Source organism: Rattus rattus, chromosome 3 (assembly GCF_011064425.1).
Source record: "Rattus rattus isolate New Zealand chromosome 3, Rrattus_CSIRO_v1, whole genome shotgun sequence".
Lineage (NCBI taxonomy): Eukaryota > Metazoa > Chordata > Mammalia > Rodentia > Muridae > Rattus > Rattus rattus.
This window is the reverse complement of record NC_046156.1, coordinates 144281280-144303547: the sequence shown is the minus strand read 5'-3', so window position 1 is coordinate 144303547 and position 22268 is coordinate 144281280. Positions and strand designations below refer to the sequence as shown.

General features: G+C 42.9%; 1 protein-coding gene across 1 annotated transcript; it reads left to right on the top strand.

Annotated features, from left to right (window-relative positions):
• Positions 1 to 417: 417 nt before the first annotated feature.
• Fabp12 (fatty acid binding protein 12) lies at positions 418 to 16038 on the top strand. The gene is made up of 5 exons (XM_032896813.1): positions 418 to 623; positions 9998 to 10118; positions 11840 to 12012; positions 14292 to 14393; positions 15886 to 16038. The coding sequence occupies exons 2-5, from the start codon at positions 10046 to 10048 to the stop codon at positions 15934 to 15936; spliced, it is 399 nt and encodes a 132-aa protein (XP_032752704.1). The 5' UTR covers positions 418 to 623; positions 9998 to 10045; the 3' UTR covers positions 15937 to 16038.
• Positions 16039 to 22268: the final 6230 nt, after the last annotated feature.

Below are 22268 nucleotides of genomic sequence, written 5' to 3'. Positions count from 1 at the left end.
TGGAAATTCAGTTGTGCTGGGGTAAACATGTGAAGGAGTGTTTTCCTGAAGTGGACACAGGGGAAAGACTCAGGCAGACTCTCGAAGGATCGTTTCACTGAAGCAGACACAGGAGAGAGCAAACACCTAATGATTCTTTGCTAACACCATGCATGGATTGCTCTGCCTTACACTGTGTAGTTGAACTGCATTTGTCCAGACTCCATGGACTTGGGCTGAGGCAAGAGCCATGCTGAGCATGGCACGTGGAGGACACGTGATGTTTGGAGGGTATAAAGAGGACTCGATAGAGGGACAGAGACAGAGCTCAGCTTGCTGGTACAGCTAGCTGTGCAACGCTTGTGGGTCTCTCATCTTCCCTGATCTTCACTTCCCTGAGAGAGGCACAGCCGAAAACTTCTCCTGGTGTCCCTCCAGGTCCCTCCTCTGACTCGCAGGCTGAGCCTAGGCTGTCCCTGCTAGGTCATGTCACTGCTGTTGCTAACCCAACTCTACTGACCTGGCTGCTGGCGTATCTGTGAGGTGTTTTTAAGTGGATTGAGCTGCTGCTGCTAACCTATGAACGAACTGCCAATTTCCAGACAATGTAGACCGAAGTTGTTCCAAGGAACCTTTCTAAACAGGTCCATTCCCCCCATATCCTTTCTTTTCACTACCTCTGGTGGGTGGCTGGCTACAAGGGAGGTTAAAGTGTTTAAGGATCATCATTAAAAGTGAGTTTGAAAAAAATTAAAGTTACAGGGAAGTCTGTGGCAGGGAGCATCTACTCAAACACAGAGATCGTCTCAAAGATCAGAGGCAAGGCAAGATTCTGTCATTTTCTGTTGTTCTGTTTTGCGGGGTGGTATGGAGTAGATGTAAAAAGTCTCCCAGAGCTTCCTGTGTCTGACCACTTGGTCCCCAGGTAGTGGTGATGTTTGGAAGGTGGTAGAATCCTTAGGGGCTGGAGTCTGCTGTAGGAAGTGGGCTGTTGGAAGCCGATCTCTGGTTTATCGGCTTGGTCCTGCTTCCTGTCTACTCTCCTGTCTCCTCACTGTTCCCTCATGCTCCTGCAGCCACATCTTCCTCACATGACGGATTATATCCATCCTTAGGTTGTGAGCATAAGCCCTTCCTTCCCTTAGATTGCTTCTTGTAGTTCTCTGGTCACAGAATAGGAAAGGTGACATATGGTGTAGGGAACTGACTCTCAGGTTCTGCTTTTCTGGGCAAGCATTCTACCATGTTTGATAGGGGCTAACAGTGTCATTTAGGAAGGCCTTGAACCCTGGGTCCTTCTACCTTTGCCCTGTGGCTGCTGGGATTTCAGATGTGTGCTATCAAAATCCTAGGATTTTAGGGAAGAAAATGTCTTGTAAACACAAGATACAATTTGAGCTGCATCAGAGGGGATGCTCTGACTTGGAGAACTGAGGGAGTTTGCAGTGGTCAAGCCAAAATGGATGCTGACGGGCACTGGGATAAATTCTGGGTTTATGATAAAGAGGGGACTTTTTAATTTCTATCATGCGTGACTCATATGGGCAGCACATTCTTCGAAAACTGGGGGTTAGTTCTTATCACCTGCTGTGCCAGCAGCTTCTGGGGGACACCAGTATAGCTGTCTATCAACCACACTTGAATTTTATTTTTAATTTTTGTCATGTTGCTTTTTGAATTTTTAAATATTAGAATGAGTTCCAGTTTACAAGGGAACTTGCAAACACAATGTAGAGTTCCCATACAGTCTTCCTACAGTGGCTCGATTTGCTAACATTTCACGTGCTAGTGTGGATTTGTCAAACACATACACAAGTAAGTACAGGCTTCCCCAACCTCTGTGTTGCTGTTCTTGTTGTTTTTCATTCACGTAGTTTTCTATTCTAGGTCCCAAGTCAGGACCCTGCTTTGAACAGAGTCATTGAAACCAAGGGAAAAACCAAATACACCCTCTAGCTTCTTCCTGGTCATGGTTTAGAGACCGTGGAGTTAAGACTTTCGCCAATTTTGCTGAGGTCACAATTTTGCCTGTGTGTTTGTTTGTTTTCTCTGTTTTTGAGGAAGTTGGAGGGAGCTCAAATAGGCAAAAGCCACTGGCCCTTCCCTTGAGCAAGTGTCTGATAGAAGACCTTCCAAAGTAAGAGGCTCAAGTCTCCATCCTCGGAGAATGTTAACATTGCTGTCCTCTGAGCAGTCATTCAGGAAAGAAAAGTGGCACCTGCTCCTAACACCCTTTACCTCCAACACTTTCCAAGTCTCACATCACCCTGCTTCTCTATCCCGCCAAATCTCCACAGCCTCAACTTGAGAGGTAGATTTGAGACTCCCAGCTCCCAGTCATGTTTTGTCAACTCATGAATAAACTTCCTCAAACCCCGCCCCCTTTTCATGATTGGCAGGGCCCTTGGCTGGCAAATAGGCCCCATTTGGTGACATCTTTCTGGTTTCCTCCATTTTGTGGCAATTTCCCAGATTTTCGTTGTCACGACGTTGACACTTTGCAGAGGCTCATGTGGAAATTTCCTCTTTCTTCTTTGCGTGTCAGCTATTACATTATGACACAGTCTGGGTTCTGGATGATGAGTGGGAAGATACAGAGGCCAATCGATTCATCCTCTTCAGGTCAGTCGGTGCCAGGTATGGGTCACATGGGAAGGTGATGGATGTCTGCTCAGTTTCTAAAGTTACTAGTTTTCTCTTTGTAAATGACTCTAAGTATGGAGGATGAGATCTCAAACTTCATCATGCATCAGCATTACCCAGACAACTGGCTAAGAATACCAGTTTTGAGGCCCTTTCCCCAGAATTTTTGATTTAGCAGGCCATAGTAGGACCTTTGTCTTCGTAGGCATTGCTGTTGGACTTAGATCAGTGCCTGAACGTTTGTCCTACTGTGGGATAAGATATCCTGACAAAGGCTACTTGAGGAAGAGGTTTCGTTTAGCTCACAGTTCTAATTACATCATGAGAGAAGGCCCAGTGGCACCAGGGGCTACAGAAGCCTGCTTGCTGTGCTATAGTTGCCTCTCTCATTTCATGAAGCCCCGAATCCCCTGCCCAAGTAAGTACAGCAGGAATTCCCACACTAGTGACCACATTAGAACAACCCCATGGGCATGCCCAGAGTCCTGTCTTCCAGGTGATCATAATTGTGAAGCGACAATTAACACTAATCACCAGGGTCACACCCTTAAAACCCTTAGACATGTCCCCACCCCATAAGCTAGAGTCTAGAGCAGTTGTCTAATTGCTGGGCCTTAGACCTGAGTCATCTCTCAAGAGAGACATTGGAGACATATCTGGGAGTAACTCTAGAATATAATGTATATTCCCAAGCCTAAATTCTGAGTAAGAAGACAGGGTGACTTAGAAAGTTCATTAAGGCAAGCCATGCTGGGGAACCCCTGGAGCCACTGCTACCCCACAACAGTTGGTTGGAGTCACTTGGGGACACCTGGGGGCAGTACTTAGGCAGCAGCTGGGTTCCTGGAGCTGAGGGACCCAGGGCATTGAAGCTTGGGAACCCAGCAGGTCTGAATCACAAGCCTCAGGCTTCCCGGCTCAGACACTTAGTCCTTTATTCATCCCAGCAGGAAGCCTCCACATCCCTGTGCTTCATCTGAACCACAGGATTTCTTAGAGACACACAGCAAGCACCAGGCAGCCGATTCCAGCACCAGCCTGAATTAGCTGCAAGCCTGTGACAGAAAGAAATCACAGCCCAATACAGTTTACCAGCATCAACAGGCTTATTTTATTGGGTGGATCTCACATGGTTCAGTTTGCCAACATTTTCTTAAAAATACCTACTTAATTCTGGGCTAACAATACTCCCCACAAGAACCACAGATCATTAAACAAAAGCTCTAATACCAGGCTTGAGAAGCCCCCCTCCCCTTTTGAGTTGTTTGTTACAGTTGTACAAAGTCTCCCCAAATATTACAAGTTGTTGCTATTTCCCTTGGCCCCCTCCAGATGTAGAAGGTTTTCTGAAGACACCATACACATCAGACATAGGGCTTAAAGGCCCCAAGGACGAGCTTTCATGGTAACAGAGGTTGCCATGCAAGCTTCCAAAGGAGGGGAGCAGCCAAGAGTCCTACCCAGTTAGGAGCCTACAAACCACATGGAGCAGCACAGCATGGTAATCCTAAGCGTGTAGAAGTGGCATGCACACCATGGCAGTAACCAACTGCTCTCTAGTTAGATGTATTCAGATAGAAAAATCATGCCAAGGTACTGGAAACCTAGACATCCACCCAGGGTTGTGAAGTCATGAATCTTGGAGGAGAACCTACAATCGCCACTTTACCTGTAACCAGCACAACCCCTAACTACGTTCTAAGTATTCGTCTCTATAGCCACAGATTAAATGCAGTCCTCACCCCTCATCAAGGAAACTTCTCCTTGCAACAAACAGATGCAGATCATCGCAGAAACCCATAACCAACTAAAGGCAGAGTGTGGAGTCCAGTTCCAACTGATAAACCAGACTACTCCTGTTCCTAAGGCTCAGGGATCATTGTGGAAGAGGGGAAGAAAGACTAAGAGCCGGAGGACCAGAGGATTTGCTGTGAGAACATGTCTCTAAGAAATGTCAGAAGTTACACCCATATAGTTTCACCAACACGGCTGTTTAAACAGGACCTGAACAAGCACAACATGAATAAACTTGCTGACATGGATGGGGAAAAGCTCATGAAACTTCAAGCCTTCACACACAAAAAAAATTATAGACACGTAAGGAATTCTGAAGGGAGAAGTCCTTCTGGGAAGAGAAGCCCTGAAAAATTCACACACAGAGCATCGTGCAGACTGAGCAGGTTGAATTTATGTATTTAGAGCATGCACACATACATTTGTAACAATGAACAAACAAAGAGGAAGGGATGGTACATTCGAAGGTTTGGAAAGATGAAAAAGAAGGGAGAAATGATGTCATTATAAGCCCCCCAAATTATTTACATAGCCTTACATTTTATAGAAATGGCAGTGAAAATGTAGAAAACTGATGTAGAATAATCATAATTTTCCAAATACCACACTGCTAATAGATCTTTTATAGGTGTTATATAGGATCCCTGTCTTACTAAATAGACGTATACTTCCAGTAAGAGGAAGGAAATGATATTTTTCTCTAATTCTTTCTCTTCACTGTCCCTCTACATTTTTGATGTTATTTATTATGTCTGAAAATGTACATGGTTTGGGAGTCTTACATCCTCTGGAATATAATAAACTGATATTCTGCTCTCATAGATGTTTAAAAGAAAGAATCGAAATGCAACTTTTTGTTGAATGAACTCATGTAGGATGTCATACAGGTGAAGGCAGGTACAAGACAGAACGAGGCCTGTCATTGGACGGGAAGCAAGGGTGGGTGGGAGAAAAGTTTTAGAGAGGGGAGGAGACTGGAGGAGGTGGAGAAGCAGTGGAGAGAACATGGAGGCGGATGTTAAGAGTCCTCTTTGCACGTTTACAGGCTGTTATGAATATTCGTAAGGGATGGATGTGTACAGGGCTTTGTATGTCTAGGTGGGCAATTATATATTATCAATTGGATCAGAAGTTATTGTGTTGTGTGTTCTTTTATGTGGCGATTTAAGAGATTTCAAGAGAGTGTGTAGTGGCTGGAGACACTAGGCCGCCATGGAATTGGGATGCATATTTCTGGCATGGTAGCAATCTGCCTTAGGAACTAGATGGGTAGAGAGATTGCTGCCAGGCTCAGAGAGAAGCCATCACAGTGTGATATGGGTTGGAGCAGAGCAGGTGAGACGCTTTGCTGACTGAGATGAAGATGTCCACCAGATGTCTTGGGGCACTGTGGTGCCGGATCTCGTGAGGGGGAAAAAGACAGCATTTTTTATAATTTTACAGCAACAAATTCATTTTTCAAGTATAGTTTAAAAGTTAAAATAAAATGTTTTATGCTGATAAGATTAATATTATGAATGTTATGAACCAATAATTCAATAAAAATTGGGCAATAAAAATACCTCTTCTATAGGTTCATTCTACATTGTTAGGCGTTCATATGAAAGCACGGGTCAATGTAGCACGGTTTTAAATTCTTTTGTAACATTGGAGGCATTTTGCATGTCTCCTTCAAGTCCCCCATGTGAGAAGGAAAACAGGGTGGGGATCTTTTATTCTGCAGGCACTAGAGTGCACATAGTGTTTCCCCAGCTCTACTTCACATCAATTAGACAAGATTCCGTATGCCACAAAGCTGGAAACTCTTGCATGGTGATCATCTTCTTTGTAGTGGTTTGAAGCTCTAGTGTACATCTGTATACTGTCCATATCTTTCTATAGAAAGTGTGTGTGTGTGTGTGTGTGTGTGTGTGTGTGTGTGTGTGTGTAAACTCAAATGAGTAGGTTCCATGAGTCCAGAAGCTACATCATTTAAGAGGTGATTAGAAATGCACCGATGGGAGGGACTGCAGAGCCACCAAGTTTCAGTTGCTCTTCCAGGGTTGCCATGGAGCTTGGCCCACTGATAAGAAAGGGAATGGAGAGAATCTGAAAGAAGTGGAACAGATGGCAGCCCTCTACTGCCCAAAGCCAAGAGCATAATTCCCTCAACAGGGGGCACATTGCGGCATCTCCCCAGCCTCACCCGTTCTCCTGATCTGGCAATAATAGTAGACCAAATAATGTCATATTTGGGGGTTCAGAGGATGGCTCATTGGTAGCATGTCTGCCTCTCGTATTTAAGACCCCGCACTTCATTCCTAGCAGAACCAAAAATAAAACTGCATTTGGTAATGGTGATGGAGACAAGTGACAGATATTCATGCCACTCTGTAGCTGGCCTAAAACACAGAAAGCAGTGTACACCTTATTTAATCCACTGTGCTAGCTTGCCACATAAGTCACTTACCTCCTGGAGGGGGACCGTAGGCTGCTACAAACTCAGATCTTACCAGAACTATGGCTGGCTGTACTTGATGGGTATTTATTTCCCAAGCACAGATGAACACCCCTTACTGCACAGTTGCAGACAGTGACCAGTCATTCTGTATCCCAACCAAGAAAGACTGGAAAAGCTAATCAATCTGCATTTCCATGGAGCAGACAGTTGCGTCTGCACCTTCGTTCCAGGGCTGTGTTAACCTCTGCTGCTGTGATATAGCCCAGTGAGATGGAAGTATGTAGGCATCGTGTGTGTGTGTGTGTGTGTGTGTGTGTGTGTGTGTGTGTGTGTGTGTGTGTGTGAAGGAATGATGGAGGAGAGGCTAGCGTACTGAAGACATTGGTAAGATATGGTAATTCAGAGTGTGGAGAGTTAACATTGGTGATGAACTGGGCGTGGTGCATGTCTGTGAATCCCAGTGGGATTTCTGTGCACTCAAGGCCAGTCTGGGTCTGCATAGATATTTTCAGACCATCGGGGTCATATAGTGAGACCTTGTATCAAACAAAACCAAAAGCAAACAACGCAGCATAATTCTGAGGCTCGAGAGATGGCTCAGTGGTTAAAAAGATATACTTCTCCCCTAAAGGATCTGAGTTTGGTTCCTCGCACCCATGCCACGTGGCTCACAACTACTCACCCTCCAGACAGACCTAGCAGCTATGGCCCTGGAGGGCATCTGCACTCACGTGCACCCAGCCACACATGGACACACACGGAGAGCTAAACAATAAAACAAATTTCAAAATTGGTCATTATTGAGGGTCCTTCTCTCCAAAATACAAACTACTGTATTTTGTCTCTACTACTAACATATCTATAGAAACCTTTGGTTCAAGGTATTGATATAATCAAGGAATATTCCCCAGACTACATTGAAAGTCTTCTTGCTTTGAGTGGAGCAGCACTCATAAAGACAATCTGGGGAAAGTTGGGGAGAGAGTAACAACTTGGGCCATGACTGACAATCCCTCTGATGCTGGATTATAGTGACAGAAAAAAAAATAGAATTGCCCAGTGTTCGTATGGGACAAGATAGACTTCTGATGTTTCAAGGCAAGGTCACACCATTAGCAACAGAGACAATATGTGCCTTTTAATTAAAAAACATAATCCCATGTTCTGGAGTCAAGTAGTGATGGAATTCTCAAATAGAGGACTCAACAGGGATGGAACTACCCATTATGAGACGGATTCTTCGGGTGCAGAGTCATCAGCCCACACAGGCCCAGCAGCATAAGAGTTACCTGTGTAGCAGTCCACCATAAGTTACCTGTGCATCTGAGATCAAGCTTAGTAACTCCTAAAGTCCCAAGGTAATCTCGTAAACAAGTATCCCTGACTTCAATGTGACCAATCACAATACCAGAAGCCTCAGATGGTACCTGGGAAAATATGGAGACAGGCATAAGCCAATTAAAGGGCGTGTGTGTGTGTTTGTGTGTGTGTGTGTGTGTTTGTGTGTGTGTGTGTGTGCATGCACGCGCATGCTTTATGTGTTAGCCAGCTCAGTGTTGGGACGAGTCGTAATGGCTATTAATTTACTTTGGTACTGGAAAGGTGCTTAAGAAGTAGTGAGGGAAATTGTTTCCACAGACAAAGTTGTATCTGTCACCTATTTCATGTGGAGGGAGCAGTGGCTTAGTACAGGAATACAGATGCAATACCAGGTAGCCTAGTAACGTAGGCTGTTTGGGACTCTGCTAGGATAGACTGGAGGTTTGCAAACAAGCATGGCTGGTGCAGAATGGAACGGAGATGCTTGGCTCTTATTAAAGAAGATCAGAAGGCATCCATCACTTGAACAATGGAGCAGCAAAACAGCCCTGCCCATGAGGGTTAGCTCCTGCTTGAACTTGAGGCACTGCCTCATGAGTAGAGGAGTCAGGAGCTAGAGACAGATGTTAGCCTGAACTCTGAGTCATGGTTCAGTCTTCCAAACGCGTAAGTTACCAGACATAGGGCAGCATCATTGCCCTGTGGCGTTGTCTTGCTCAGGGAGGTTTCAGCATACAAGGAGCTCTGTCCTTATGGTGGAGGGACAATATGCACCTGACATGGGCAGTGCCATGTTCTTCATGGGGATTTTAATGCCTTCTATTTAGAACCACCAGGTCATCTCTTACTCATGGCTACTATATGGAGTAGGTATAAACGTACAATGTTTATACATTAACGTAAGTTAACCATGATATGAGGTTGCCTAGGTTCAGAAAGAAGAACTAACCAAAATATTATTGTCTCTTTCTCATGATAGCTGGGATATTTAGTCAGTAGTGTACATAAAGTATCCTGGTCTTCTTCGGCATACAACACTGGCGGCTCCATTTAGGTTTGTTGAATAATTGTTAGAAAAACTGCGGCCTGGTTAATTATCTTCAGTTGATGAGGACTGAACATTTTAATGGGAAAAACAGAAGCTGTGCCACCTTTCCTGTCTTAAGGAATTCTGTAACACCTATGCTTCTTAATGGCCATAAACCAACCTTAGACAAGCACTGCTCAGAACCCACTGGGAAGTCCACACAGGCTGGTGGCACAGAAGGGTGGATGCTTGTCCTTCGGATTGCTGTTTGCAGTCCTGTTCTCTAGTTGCTGTGTTTCCTGTCCTACTTCTGGTCACATATTTTGAGCCAGTGCAAGTACTAAGGAGCTTACTAACAGTGTCTGGTGCTGTAGGAGCAAGACCAGCTGATGGGAGATGGACCACAAGCTTGGGAAACAGTCCTTTTCTATCATGCTTGTTAGTCCTTTGCTCAGCAGCACATAATGGTGGTTCCGCCCCCTCCCTCTTTTTTTGGTGGAGGTTTTTCATGACAGGGTCCTGTGCTAAAGATGTTTGCCACCACTGCCTGGCCTCTGACTACAAAAATTTCAAATGTTAGATACTACGTAAGCATAATCACTGACTTTTAGTTCAAAGTATCAAGAAAAATATAGAAGCACCAGTCAGCCAGCCTGGTGGCTTTTTACAAGTCACCTCTGAGGGACAAAGACCTGGCACGGGAGTCTTGTGATATAAGATAATTTTTCTCTTAGTCGTCTTCCTGTTTTCTGTATTCAGAGTTGAATTAAAACCATGTTCCAAACCCATTTCAGGGAACACCAATGCACACAGCCATATGAAGCAGTTTTCAATGAGACGCGATGGTGGACCAGCTTCAAGGAACATGGAAATCTGTTTCTTGTGAAAATTTTGAAAACTACATGAAGGAATTGGGTAAGCCATGTTTATGTGCACATTATATGTAGCATGAGCAGTGTTTATGTATACATTATATCCAGTGTGAAAGACACTTTGGTGACATGTGACATGTGTGTGAAATAAGAGTCATATGGTCCCTCTAATTTTTCACATAGAAAAAAAAGGCTGATTCACCACCAAAATGCAGTTCTGTACAAACGACTGAGATCGGTATAATCGCCATGGACCCAGTGAAACTAAATGCATATACATCACTTTTTTTTTTCTTTCTTTTTTTTTTCCTTTCTTTTTTTTCAGAGCTGGGGACCGAACCCAGGGCCTTGCGCTTGCCAGGCAAGTGCTCTACCACTGAGCTAAATCCCCAACTATACATCACTTATTAAACAAACTATTTTAGTAAATAATTCATGATGAGGACATACTTTAAAATAGTAACTGTTTTTATAGACACCGGCTCTAATGTTTAGGGACTTTTGTTTTCTCGCCTCTGATGGTTGCTGGCTCTCCTTGGAGGGCGGCCCCCTCACTACACTTGCTGCTGTGTTCCCTCTGCCTTTTTCCCTTCTGTAGTCTAATGTCTCTTTCCTTTAAAAATTATTTTCATTATTAGTTTTATTGTATGTGAACACGGTGTGTATGTGTGTGTGTGTGTGTGTGTGTGTGTGTGTGTGCACGTGCACGCACGTACACATGTGTCAAGGTATGGTGTAGAGGTCAGAGGACATCTCTATGGAATCTTGGTTTTTCATTCCATGTTGTGTGTGTTCTGGTATGGGATTTAGGACACGAGGCTTTTCTTTCCCCTCTGAGCCATCTCTCCAACGCCTCCATTCTCTTATGGGCGTACCATGGTTACAGAGGGTTCTTTCACCATCCAGGATAACCTCCTCATAATCTCTGAGCTGCACACCTCGTGAGTTCCCTCAGCAGGTGAGGTAATATCCACAGGGTCTGGGAATTAGGACATTAATAATTTGGAAGCTATTATCCAACCTGATATATGCGGTGAAACAGGAAGCAGAAGAAACTCATTACAACATTCCCCCAAGTCACCTGCTAGACTCTACCTTAGATATTGCTTCCCATGGCATTCTATTTCTGTTGAAAGCATTCCTACATGGACTACCAAAAACTGTGTGCACAAGGCAGTTCACTGAAGCATTATTTACAGCAGCAAAAATAGAAACGCATCAGTCTTCGATGGGGATAGAAAAAAAACGAACTTTGGCATGTGCATCTCATAGAAGATGCACATGCAGGAAAAATACCTTTATGTACTGGCATTCAAATCCTCAAGACATAAATATAAGAAGAAAGGAAAAGCGAATACCAACATATCCAATGAACTAATTCTAAGTTTAAGCCCCTATCTATAAAGAATTGGCTGCACAGCATTTATGATGCACACAGTGCCAATTATTGTACATTTAATGGTAAGTTTGTCTTATAGTGCTGAGTTGCATAAAACTTTGTGTCTGGTAAGTTTTGATGTATAATGTTTTTATTTATTTGCAATTTTTAAATAATAAAATAATGACATTAAATAGATGACAACCCAAACACATGAACACAATACTACACACAGATAAGTAAATGCGAAAAATAGATATTTGAATTCATATAGGATGAAGCCTGCCTACTGCAGAAACCTCCTCCTTGGGGAAGAGCTGTGCAAACAGAAGGAGTCCTTGAAGTCGACAACAGATGTAACCATTTGCCTGTCACCCTCCTCCCAGGCGCAGGAAGAGCCATCAGGAAGCTGGGCTGTCTGGCGAGGCCTGTTGTGACCATCAGCACAGACGGAGATCGGATCACCATCAAAACCAAAAGCATCTTTAAGAACAAGGAGATTTCCTTCAAGCTGGGAGAGGAGTTTGAGGAAATCACACCAGGTGGCCGCAAAAGCAAGGTGAGGCCTGCACAGGACCTTCCAGAACCTGCGTGTGGATGTTAATTAGAGAGGTTTACTAGGCAGCAATAGCCAACACTCATTTCAAGGGGCTCCTAGACAAACTTTTGCCTCAACACTAAGCTTGGAGATCTCAAAAGCAAATAAGCACTATGATCCCTTCGGATTCTTGCATTCTCTCCCTTGGAAGTGTGAAATGTATTCTATTACTTGTTCTAGTTTCATTTCTGCCAACGAGCTGAACACCCTGACAAGAAGAAACTCAGAGAAGAAAGGGTTTATTTCACTCACCATTCCATGTCGGGGTTCATCACTCAGGGATGTCAAGGCAGGAAGTCATGCAGCTAATCGCATCACAGCCGCAGTCCAGAGCAGAGAGAAAACAAACACATCCTTGCCTGCTTCCTTCTGTAGTAGGTGTTCTTCTTCCTTACACCGTTCAGAGAATGATACCATACAAGGGAGGCCGGGGCTTCCTACATCAGTTAACTATCAGGGCAACCCCCCAGACGTACCAACAGGCCAATCTGATCAAGACAATTCCTCCTTAAGATTCTTCCGAGGTGGCTGTAGGTCCTGAGATGTTGGCCAGGTACATTTGCCCCTGGGTGGGAGACAAATTCTTTGGTGGGCACCTGAAAATGCACACAAGATATTTAACAGTCCGGCACTGGTCCTCAGTGGACCACATTTGGAGAGCGATCTACCGAACCTGGTATTCAACCCTCTCAGAAACAAAAGTGCTCCCTTTCATTTCTCACGTGGACTTTTACAATAAGCACGGTTTGTATTAGCTGATATCAGTGAGGTTATGGTCCTGTGACAAATGAGCCTAAGGCTCTTAAAGGCTAAAAACAACGGAGAATTATTGTAACTCAGAATACGTATGAAGTGTTGGGGGTGGAGATGAGGAAATTGTGCGTGCGTGTGTGTGTGTGTGTGTGTGTGTGTGTGTGTGTGTGTGTGTGTGTGTTTGTAAGAGAGAGAGAGAGAGGGAAGAAGGGAGGAGGAGGGAGGAGAGAGAGAGAGAGAGAGAGAGAGAGAGAGAGAGAGAGAGATCAGTTAGTTTTGTGACTTAATCTCCAAGGACCCAGGCCAAAGGAGGTTTAAACACCTTGTTCTTGCAACTGCACCATTACAAGCCTGGTGTCCTCAGTGAACAAGGTAAAGAAAGAGACTCCAGACTCTTCATTCATAGCCAGAAAGTGGCACACATAATTTTTCCTTGTATCTCATACCTCCAAATGAAATGCAGCATTTATTTATATTATATACTTTGCCTGTATTTTATTAATTGTGTATTATCAATTTCTCCATAGTAGATTGTATCATCTCAAGATAGTTTTTCATCTGTTTCCCAGCACCCAGTGGTTGCTATGTAAGAGTTTATCAACAAATTCTTTTTTCTTTCTTTCTTGAGTTAATGACCTCAGTTGATCTCTGCTAAGGGTAATATTATACCCTTTTGACAGAGGTTTAATAAGTGTGAGACTTCAAATGCCGGTACATGTAAATTGAAAGAATTTTTACTGAAACAATTAATAAAGGGATCTCAGCTATCTGTGATAAAATTGTAAAGAGAGACTAAAGAAGCAAGAGCAGTTAGCACAGACAACGCAACCTTGGGGGGATGGTGTCCGGTGAGAATCAGAAAGGGGACTTTTCTCCTTTCAGCCTCACTGGGACAGTGAACTAGGCTCCTGTGGTTGTAAAGGACACTTACTTGCGATGCATAACAATAAGACCTTCTCTAAACTGTAAAAGATAAAGTTTTCCTTCTTAAGTTGTTGCTATCCCAGGCTTAGGAGATGGCTCAGCGGTTAAGAGCACTGGCTGCTCTCCCAAAGGTCCTGAGTTCAATTCCCAGCAACCACATTATGGCTCACAAGCATCTGTAATGGGATCTGATGCCCTCTTCTGGTGTGTCTGAAGACAGACCAGAATATATTTATATTTTTTATTATATTTTTTTAATATATTTATATTTTTTTATATTTTATTTATTATATTTATATATAATAAATAAATAAGTATTTTTTTTAAAAAGTTCTTAAAATATTCCTCTCCCTAAAAGAATTATCTAACCAAAAAAAAACCAAAAAAAACAAAACAAAAAAACCCCCACCCAACAACAACAACAAAAACAAAAACAACAACAACAAAAAAACAACCAAAAAACAAAACTGAAAAACCTTAAATCCTCAGAGTCACCTTAGAATGAAGCACCTTCTAAGACATCAGGGTTCCTATGCGTCAACCTAACTTTGGTTGTTTTCCAGAGTACAGTAGTCTTAGATAACGACTCCTTGGTTCAAGTTCAGGACTGGGATGGCAAAGAAGCCACGATCCGCAGGAGGCTGGTGGACGGGAAGATGGTGGTGGTAAGTGCTCTGGCGTTTCCTCATCTACCAGAAAAGCACCCATGTGCCTGCCCTAAAGCTGGAAAATGCCCCTGGCTTCCTTTCTCTTACAAGAGATGAAAGGAAACATTTGCAGATAACCATATCTTCCTAAGAATTTGAAACTCGTTTGGATCGAGACGTTGAAGCTCTAAAAAGAATTTAAAAAATAGTGTGTCCCCTCACCTCCCACTCACACGTGAACACTTGTGCAGTCAGGGTTTCAACACTGACAGAAGGTTGTGTTCCTCTGCCCCACGGCTCGCCGGATTTGTCACTTTGTAGGAGAAAAGAGAGTCTTAAGTTAGAGAGGTGTGGAGCTGAAGTGCTGAGGTGGTTCTAGTGTACGGATCAGTACCAGCAAGTCAGGGCAAGGGTGTGTTTCTACACATTCCCACGTTATTACTGACGCAATCCTCACACTAATCCCGTGAGGTAAGGCGCACTGTCCTGTCTAAGAGTTCAGGAAACAGGTTCATTCACTAACTTAGCTACACAGAGAAAGCTAGAAAGTGTGGAGTGTTAGGATTAGAGCTCAGTCACTCAATGCCAATTTTCCATCCCACTCCACCCTACCTCACCTCACCCCTCCCCTCCCCTGCCTCCTTTTCAATCCTTCCTCCTCCCTTCAGGAAGACTTTCCAGGTCACCCTTCCCTCTTCTACAGAGGAGAGGGAAGCCAGGTCTGATTCTTAACCTAGACTCTACCAGCACCAAAATGAAAGAAAAGAAAAGAAACAAAGCTATCTCTGGTAACCTCTGAGGTAATGTAATGTAGTTCAATGGAAAGATGCAAACCACACTAAGGAAAACAAAAAGTGTTCTCCTCACTCTCAAGACGCAACATTTTTCTTTCTCTAAGAAAGGTTGATTTTTTTTTCTTTGTAAAAATTTAATCATTTTACTGAAAGGACAGGATTTAGTCTATAACTTATTGTAACGACATTAGCTAATAGGCGAACAACGGGTTCAATAGTAGCAACTAATGTGTAGTTCACCGAGAAGAATGCTAAATTCAGACTCCAAGGTTTTATCTCTGTGAATCAGAATTTTGGGCAAGTCATTCACCTCCTTAAGGGGTACACAGTACCTCCTCAGAGGGCTTCCTGAGAGAACTGAACACCATGTGAATTTGTCTGTCAAACCCATGCAAGGTTACATTTGTGTAAGTTAGTACTTTTTAAAAAACTGGGCAGTACGTAAGACTGCAAAGATGCTTCAATGTAGAGCCATAAAATACTTAAATAAGAGCCTCGGATTCCAAACTATTTCCTTCTTTTTCATGTCTCTGAAAATATAATTGCAAATTCCATACCTATAGACCCAATATGCATAACATGTATATAAGCAGTACCTATCCATATAATCTAATAAGGTCTCTTTCCAAATTGTCGCATGTGGACAGCACTTAGTTAATATTTTCTAGGTGTCAGTTTGGTCGCTTTACTGAAATATTCCGTCTTCTATCCTTTAGGAAAGTGCAGTGAATAATGTCACCTGTACTCGGACATACCAGAGAGTTTAAGAACACTCCATCTCAAGGTCTCGGAGCTCTCAAATTGTCACCCAAACCAATGATGCTGTTCCAATAAATCTCCCATGTAAAATCTTTGAATGCTTGCACAAATATCAACGTGTGGCTCAGTTTTTAAGTTACGGCGGTGACAGAGTCTAGCAATGGAACCCGTGAGAGGGGAAAGACTCCTTGGCACAATTCACAGCTTACATCAGACACTCAGAGAGGACCAATGCTCATTTTTATCTTCCCAATAGGCATAGGACGCCTATCCTAATTAAATGTAATCTTGACTGCTTCAGCATAGTGTTATGCTGGGGTTGAACATGAAAGGCACACTTAGAACCAAGGGACACTCCACTCCTCTGTTATGGAGGGCTTTGCAAGTGAAGTCACACTGTGGAAAGCAGCCATGATGGAGTGTGATCTGCTCTACCCACAGTGGGCTCAGGTTAGGCCTGGGGTTATGTCAGACCCACATGGATCTGACACCTAACTTTGTTGATGGACTAAAACGTCCCCAATCAGTTCATTGTCAGCTCTAACCTTGGGGAATTCATAAGCAAAAGTTTACAAAACAAGTGTTTATAACACTTGCTAACAGAGTGCTCTGACATTACTTTGTGAATTAATTTTGTAATTAGCGACAAGGGTTGCATTTGAATCAATGAGAAAGACATTTGTCTGGGAAGAGAAGCAAAGATTCAGTTCTTCTCAACATTTAGTGAAATCATCTTTCCACACCAAAGCCTTAACACAATGTTTAAGCCTAGCTTATATCAATAATCATCATTTAGGATATTTAAGTGATAACAGAATTATCTAAAGGGGGCATAACCAGCTCTTCATACTCTGGATGATTTGATTTCTCCGTTTAGATCATATTCTGCAAGCTAGATGCTCTCAACGTATTACTAGAAAAGCAAGAAAAAATGCTCACATTAAAACCAGGTAGATGCAGGCATGGCCACAAACACCTGTGATAACAGCTCAGGAAGCAGAAAGATTCAGAATATAAGTCTAGGCTACACAGCAAGACCCCATCTCATTAAACCAAGAATAAACAAACAAAAACAAACAAACAAATAAATGGATACAAATTTATTTAATTAATTTGATTAATGTTGTATATTTTCTATCTAGTGAATCTGAAAGAGCATTGTCCTGCTTGAGTGAGTGGGTAGAGAATAGCCTGGAATGAACAATAAATGTCAACACAGATGATAGACTGCCCATCAGTTAGTCTGGTTCACAGTCTCAGAGGCTTCAGTCCATGGCTGAATGGTTCTTTTGCTTTTAGGCTGTGGCAAGGGGGGACATTGAGGAAGGGAGTGTGCACTGGAGTAAAGCTATTCTCCTCATGGGTGAAGGAGTAAAGGGAGGAAAAGGGGAATCAAGGGCTTGAAGAGCAAGCACCCAGTAACCTAACGCCTTCCAGCTGGACCCTAGTCGCACCCCTTCCTAATAGCCTGGAGACAGAGCCACCATATTCACATGAGAATTTGGGCCTAACTCACAATCCACATCATAGCACCAATTGGTTTTTGAGCTGTGCTTCAGCAATAGTTACCATGCTAGACATTTCTTCTGAGTAAGCTCATCTCTGTGAGACATTTATAAAGACATGGACTAAGGGTCAGAGAGCTTAAATATTTGGCGTAAACATTCTCAGCTGATCAATACCTGGGCTGTTACAAACTAAGCTTGCAACCTGAAAATTTGTGTTCTTCAGCAGTGGTGGGAGATGCTGCTCCGGAAATAAAAGTGACAACAACTATTGGAGTTTCTATTGGTGTCTTTGTGCATAATGGCAGTAATACAGTTCAAACTATGAGTGCTGGCAAGGCAGTTCAGCAGGTAAGGGGACTCGCCACCAAGCCTAATGACCCAAGTTCTTTCCTCAGGATCCAGTGATAAACAGGGACAAGGGATCCCTGACAGGTTTCCTCTGACCTCCACACACATGCCTGTTATATGCATGCATGTGGGTGCGCACACAGCCATACATACAGAATAGATAATTATAGGGAAACATTTTAAAGCCTGAAAGTATTAACTTGGACTTGTAGCGCCTGAGAAATCTACCCTACCTCAACTCTCATGTCCTGGAGGGGTCGGGGAAATAATCTGCCTCAGCTGTAGATGCAAGAGTAGAGACGGCCACGCCTTGAGTCGTCAGTCACCTGTGTGAGACACTTTCCAGGAACTGTTGCTCCAATCCACCTCACACAAACGATCAGATCTAAGGGCACGAGGCATGAAGTCAGACAAGAGAGAGCTCCTAGGCAGCAGATTAGCAGGTATTGCTTAGCGCTTTGTCTCTTGAAGACTGTTGGGTATTGTGGGTATTATATATTTAGAAAGCGTTTGCGTTGACAGAGTGAGGCATGGATTGGAAATACACTCTGGGGATCCCAGAGTAGAATTCTTTATTTAACAAAGTAGAGAACTGGGTTGTCCCAGAGAGTGAGGTGCCAGGATCCCCTTTGTATTGTGTGATCTCTTAGCAAATGCTATCAACCATTTCTCATTCTTATGGATAAAAGCAAAGAAAGACAGAGGCGCAGCTTTGGACCACTTTAAGCAGAATAGGTTTTGTTTGTTTATTTTGTATTTTGTTTTTATTTTATTTTATTATTATTAATTTTTTGACAGGATCTTTCTACATAGCCTGGTCTGGCCTCAAACTCTCAGACCCCTCCTCTCCAAGCTTCTTGTATGTGAGGACCACACACGTGCATGACCACAGCTGGCTAGATTTGGGGGGCATTAGGGGATGGAATCTCAATATGTTGTTCATGCTGACCCTGAATTTCTGGATCAAGCTGTCTTCCTTTTCAGTCTCCTGAGAAGCTGGAGTGGTTGATTAGAAAACTATGTAAATAATTGTCTCAAGCCAGTCTAAAGGCTGGTACAATTAGGGGTCTTGCTGACAGGGACTCATTTAAGCTTTATGGCAAAAGAGCTGAATCTTCCTCACTCAGGGGATGGGCCTTCTTTGCCTAAAACTTACAGCTTAATTTTAATTGCTAACAATAATCACCTCTCTAGCAGTGGACCTCTCATCCAGTGTATAAGGTGCAGATGCAAAGAGACAAACAGACAAACAAACAAACCAAGTCAAGCCAAACCAAACCAAACCAAACCAAACAACAGAACCCAAGCAGAATTTCATGCTGCATCATGGCCGGAGTGGGTTCCAGAGAACACCTTGAAAACACCTTCCTATCACTTCCTGTCCAATAGTCTCCATTTTCTGTTGACCCAGCCTTTTCCTATGGTGATTTACCTGTCACAGTCATTGCCAGGAATTAGGTAGTTTGCATCCCATTGCTGTAACAATGATGCAGAGTGACAGCGAAGAAGATACAATTATTGCGTAATGTTGTAGTGAAGTAATGAGATAAAAACCACATCCGTTACTTCATATAAAGGGCTGGTCTTTTTTTTTTTTTTAAATCTTTACCAAGATACAATTCACACCTAATAAAGCTCACTTGTTAAAGTATGCAGCTCAATGGTATACTTAGCATATTTATAAAACTTTCAATCATAATCTAATTGTAAAATGTTATTATCACACCTCCTCTGTCTGCAGAAACCTGTATTGTTATGAATCAAGGGTGTATTGCTTTTCTTGATTTAATGTAATAGATTTTGTGGTCTTTTTGAACGCTGAGCACCCAGTTGTCAAGGGTGGAATGCTGGGAAAGACAGTACTGTGCTTGAAAGTCTTTGCCTTGCTTACTCCTTTACGGAGAGACTAAAGTATGTTTCAAAACAATGAGGTTCTGCTATGTGCGGAACTGCAAACACTTGGTTAATTCAGAACAGCCCAGCCAGAATTTCTTGTGGCGCCCCTTTCCTCTGCAACATTGTCTTGCATCGTCTGTTACTTCCTAGAAAGCATGCCCCTCCCACATTAGCTCTCAGATACATCTTAATGAGCGAGATTTAGGCTGGAAACACAGCTCAGTGGAAGAGCACCTGTCTAGCCTGTTCAAGGCCTTGACCCCTAGCACCAAGTAAACAAAGCATCCTAAGGATGTCATAAGCCGGAAGCCTCGCCTTCCTGACGGGAGCTTGTACCAGTGCTGTGCCCCACACACGGACGAGAACTCCGGAGATTGCACCAGTCAGTAACGTGCAGGATGCACAAAGGAAAGCTCTGGGAGTTGGGGATTTGTTTACAGTGCCATTATGGTCACAAGGGTTAGGGTTGTTCTTGTGTCATAAACAGCTGGAACATAGGCGAAAATACTTGAAGCAGATGTTTTTGAAGATTAGAACATAGGAAATCCAAGACCATGATGCCTTAGGAGAGGGAAACATTTGAAATGGGTCCACCACAGACACAACCTTTTGCTTAGGCACAGCTTTAATGGCGGTGCTGAGACCCATGGCAGTTTGACTAGAATGTTAAGGCACCTAGGAGAGGTAGAAAGGATTCTGGAAAGGAGGGAGGCTACAGAAAATGAAGAGCCCCAATCAGTGGTTAGGGTGCGCTTAGGGTACACTGTGTGTGTGTACACAATGTGAACTTCTGCAAAGCCAGGGGACAGATGGTCAAACTGCTATGGAACGAGCCCTGGACAGATCTCCAAGAGGCAGGCAATAGAGCTGAGGCCGGCTAGAGCAGACTGAGCACCCAGGTCTAGAATAGAGCCAGGACTGACTTGTCTGGGCAGCAGGGCTAACCTATTCCTAGAGTAAAAGCTATGCGAGAGCCAGCTTAATTAAACTTGAGGCTGAGAAAGAGTAAGGTGAGTTGTACTGGAAGAGTTAATTATGATCTAAATACATCGAATGCTTCTATTAAAGTCTAAATAAAAATATTATATTAAATAACTTTTAAAAAGAATAGAGAAAACAGAACAATAAGCAACATTCCTTAAGTAGGACCAGGGCATGCAGGCACCCAGTAAGATTACATTTGTATCCATCACCAACCCAACTCTGTTACACAAGACAAGAGACCGGCAAACAGAGTCCATAAATAGAAAACCGTCTTACTTTGAAACAGATCCAGAAATGTCAGCGATGATGGAATTAGCAGATGCAGACTTTAAGTTATAAATATGCTCAAAAGCTGGTGGATTTAGTGAACCTGGGCGTAATGAGATTAGTGGAAGATGATAAAACATTTCGAACTAAAGCCTATAGAATATGAGAAAGAAGCACTTGCAACATTGGCTAAAAATGGTCAGGCCCCTAAGAAAGAAGTTAGTAGGTCTGAAGACACAGCAAAATAATACGGAAGCCAGCTCATACTGATGTGAAGCCTGGGCAGTGCTTTGGGTTAAAGAGAGCCCCTTCTTCAAGTGTAAGCATTTTCCAGGAAGCCATAGCCAATGATAATTTGCTGTGAAGGTGCGGGGTTGCAGCTTAAGTCCTCAGAAGCCCCTAACAGAGTGGGATATTAGGTAGTGTGCCACACCAGCCACCAAAAATTATTCTTGGAATAATCCAAATTTAATGATACAAAGAAATGTTGATTTATACAAATGTCTTCTATAAAAGTCATCAAAAAATAAAAATGAGTGACAGGTTTTACTATCTGTGATACAGAAAAGGTTTTTTTTTAATGTTTCTCTTCATTTTTTTTTATAATTTATAATTTTACAAATTAATTTGCACGTGACCTTATGTTATTTAAAAACAAAACTGACATTCATCAATAAATTCCGAGAAGGAGGAGGTTTTGTTTTGGGTTCACTGCACTCACAGGAGGCTTTGCCTGTCTTGAAGTGCTCTGTAAATACTAGGCAAGTGGATCAAGGAACTACTCTTGGGCTTCCTTAACCATGAAGTAGTATTTCCCACAGTTTTTCTCAAGGTGGCGCTGTTACAGTAGCAAGGGTCACCTGTGTCACTCCTGACACAGCCTTGGTATCTGAACCATTTTTCTTTGATCCTTTGTCTTTAAAGAATTTTCCCTTCTTTTTTCTTTCGAATCTGTCATGTTCCTTCCCCCACCCCATGCTAGGATTGGACCCTGATTATTGGCTATGCTAGACACATTCTGTATCTCATTTCTCTTGGATAAATACGTGAAACTGGAATGACTGAGTAGATTATAAACACACACTTAATGTTAAAGGACATGCTCTCAGACACTCCCAACAGCACTGTGTGAAATGTCAATTTTATCACCTTCTTGCCAACAGATGGAATAGTCCTAACTTTGATCTGTTCTAATAGGCCTCCAGTCATGCCAGACTTTTCTAAACCATCCATTTCTTAGGTTTGGTACATTTTTCAATATTTTACAAATTCCCAAAAACTTAGAGGTTCATATATAAAAGCAAAAACAGGTCAGTGAAAAAAAATAGGTTTTCTGA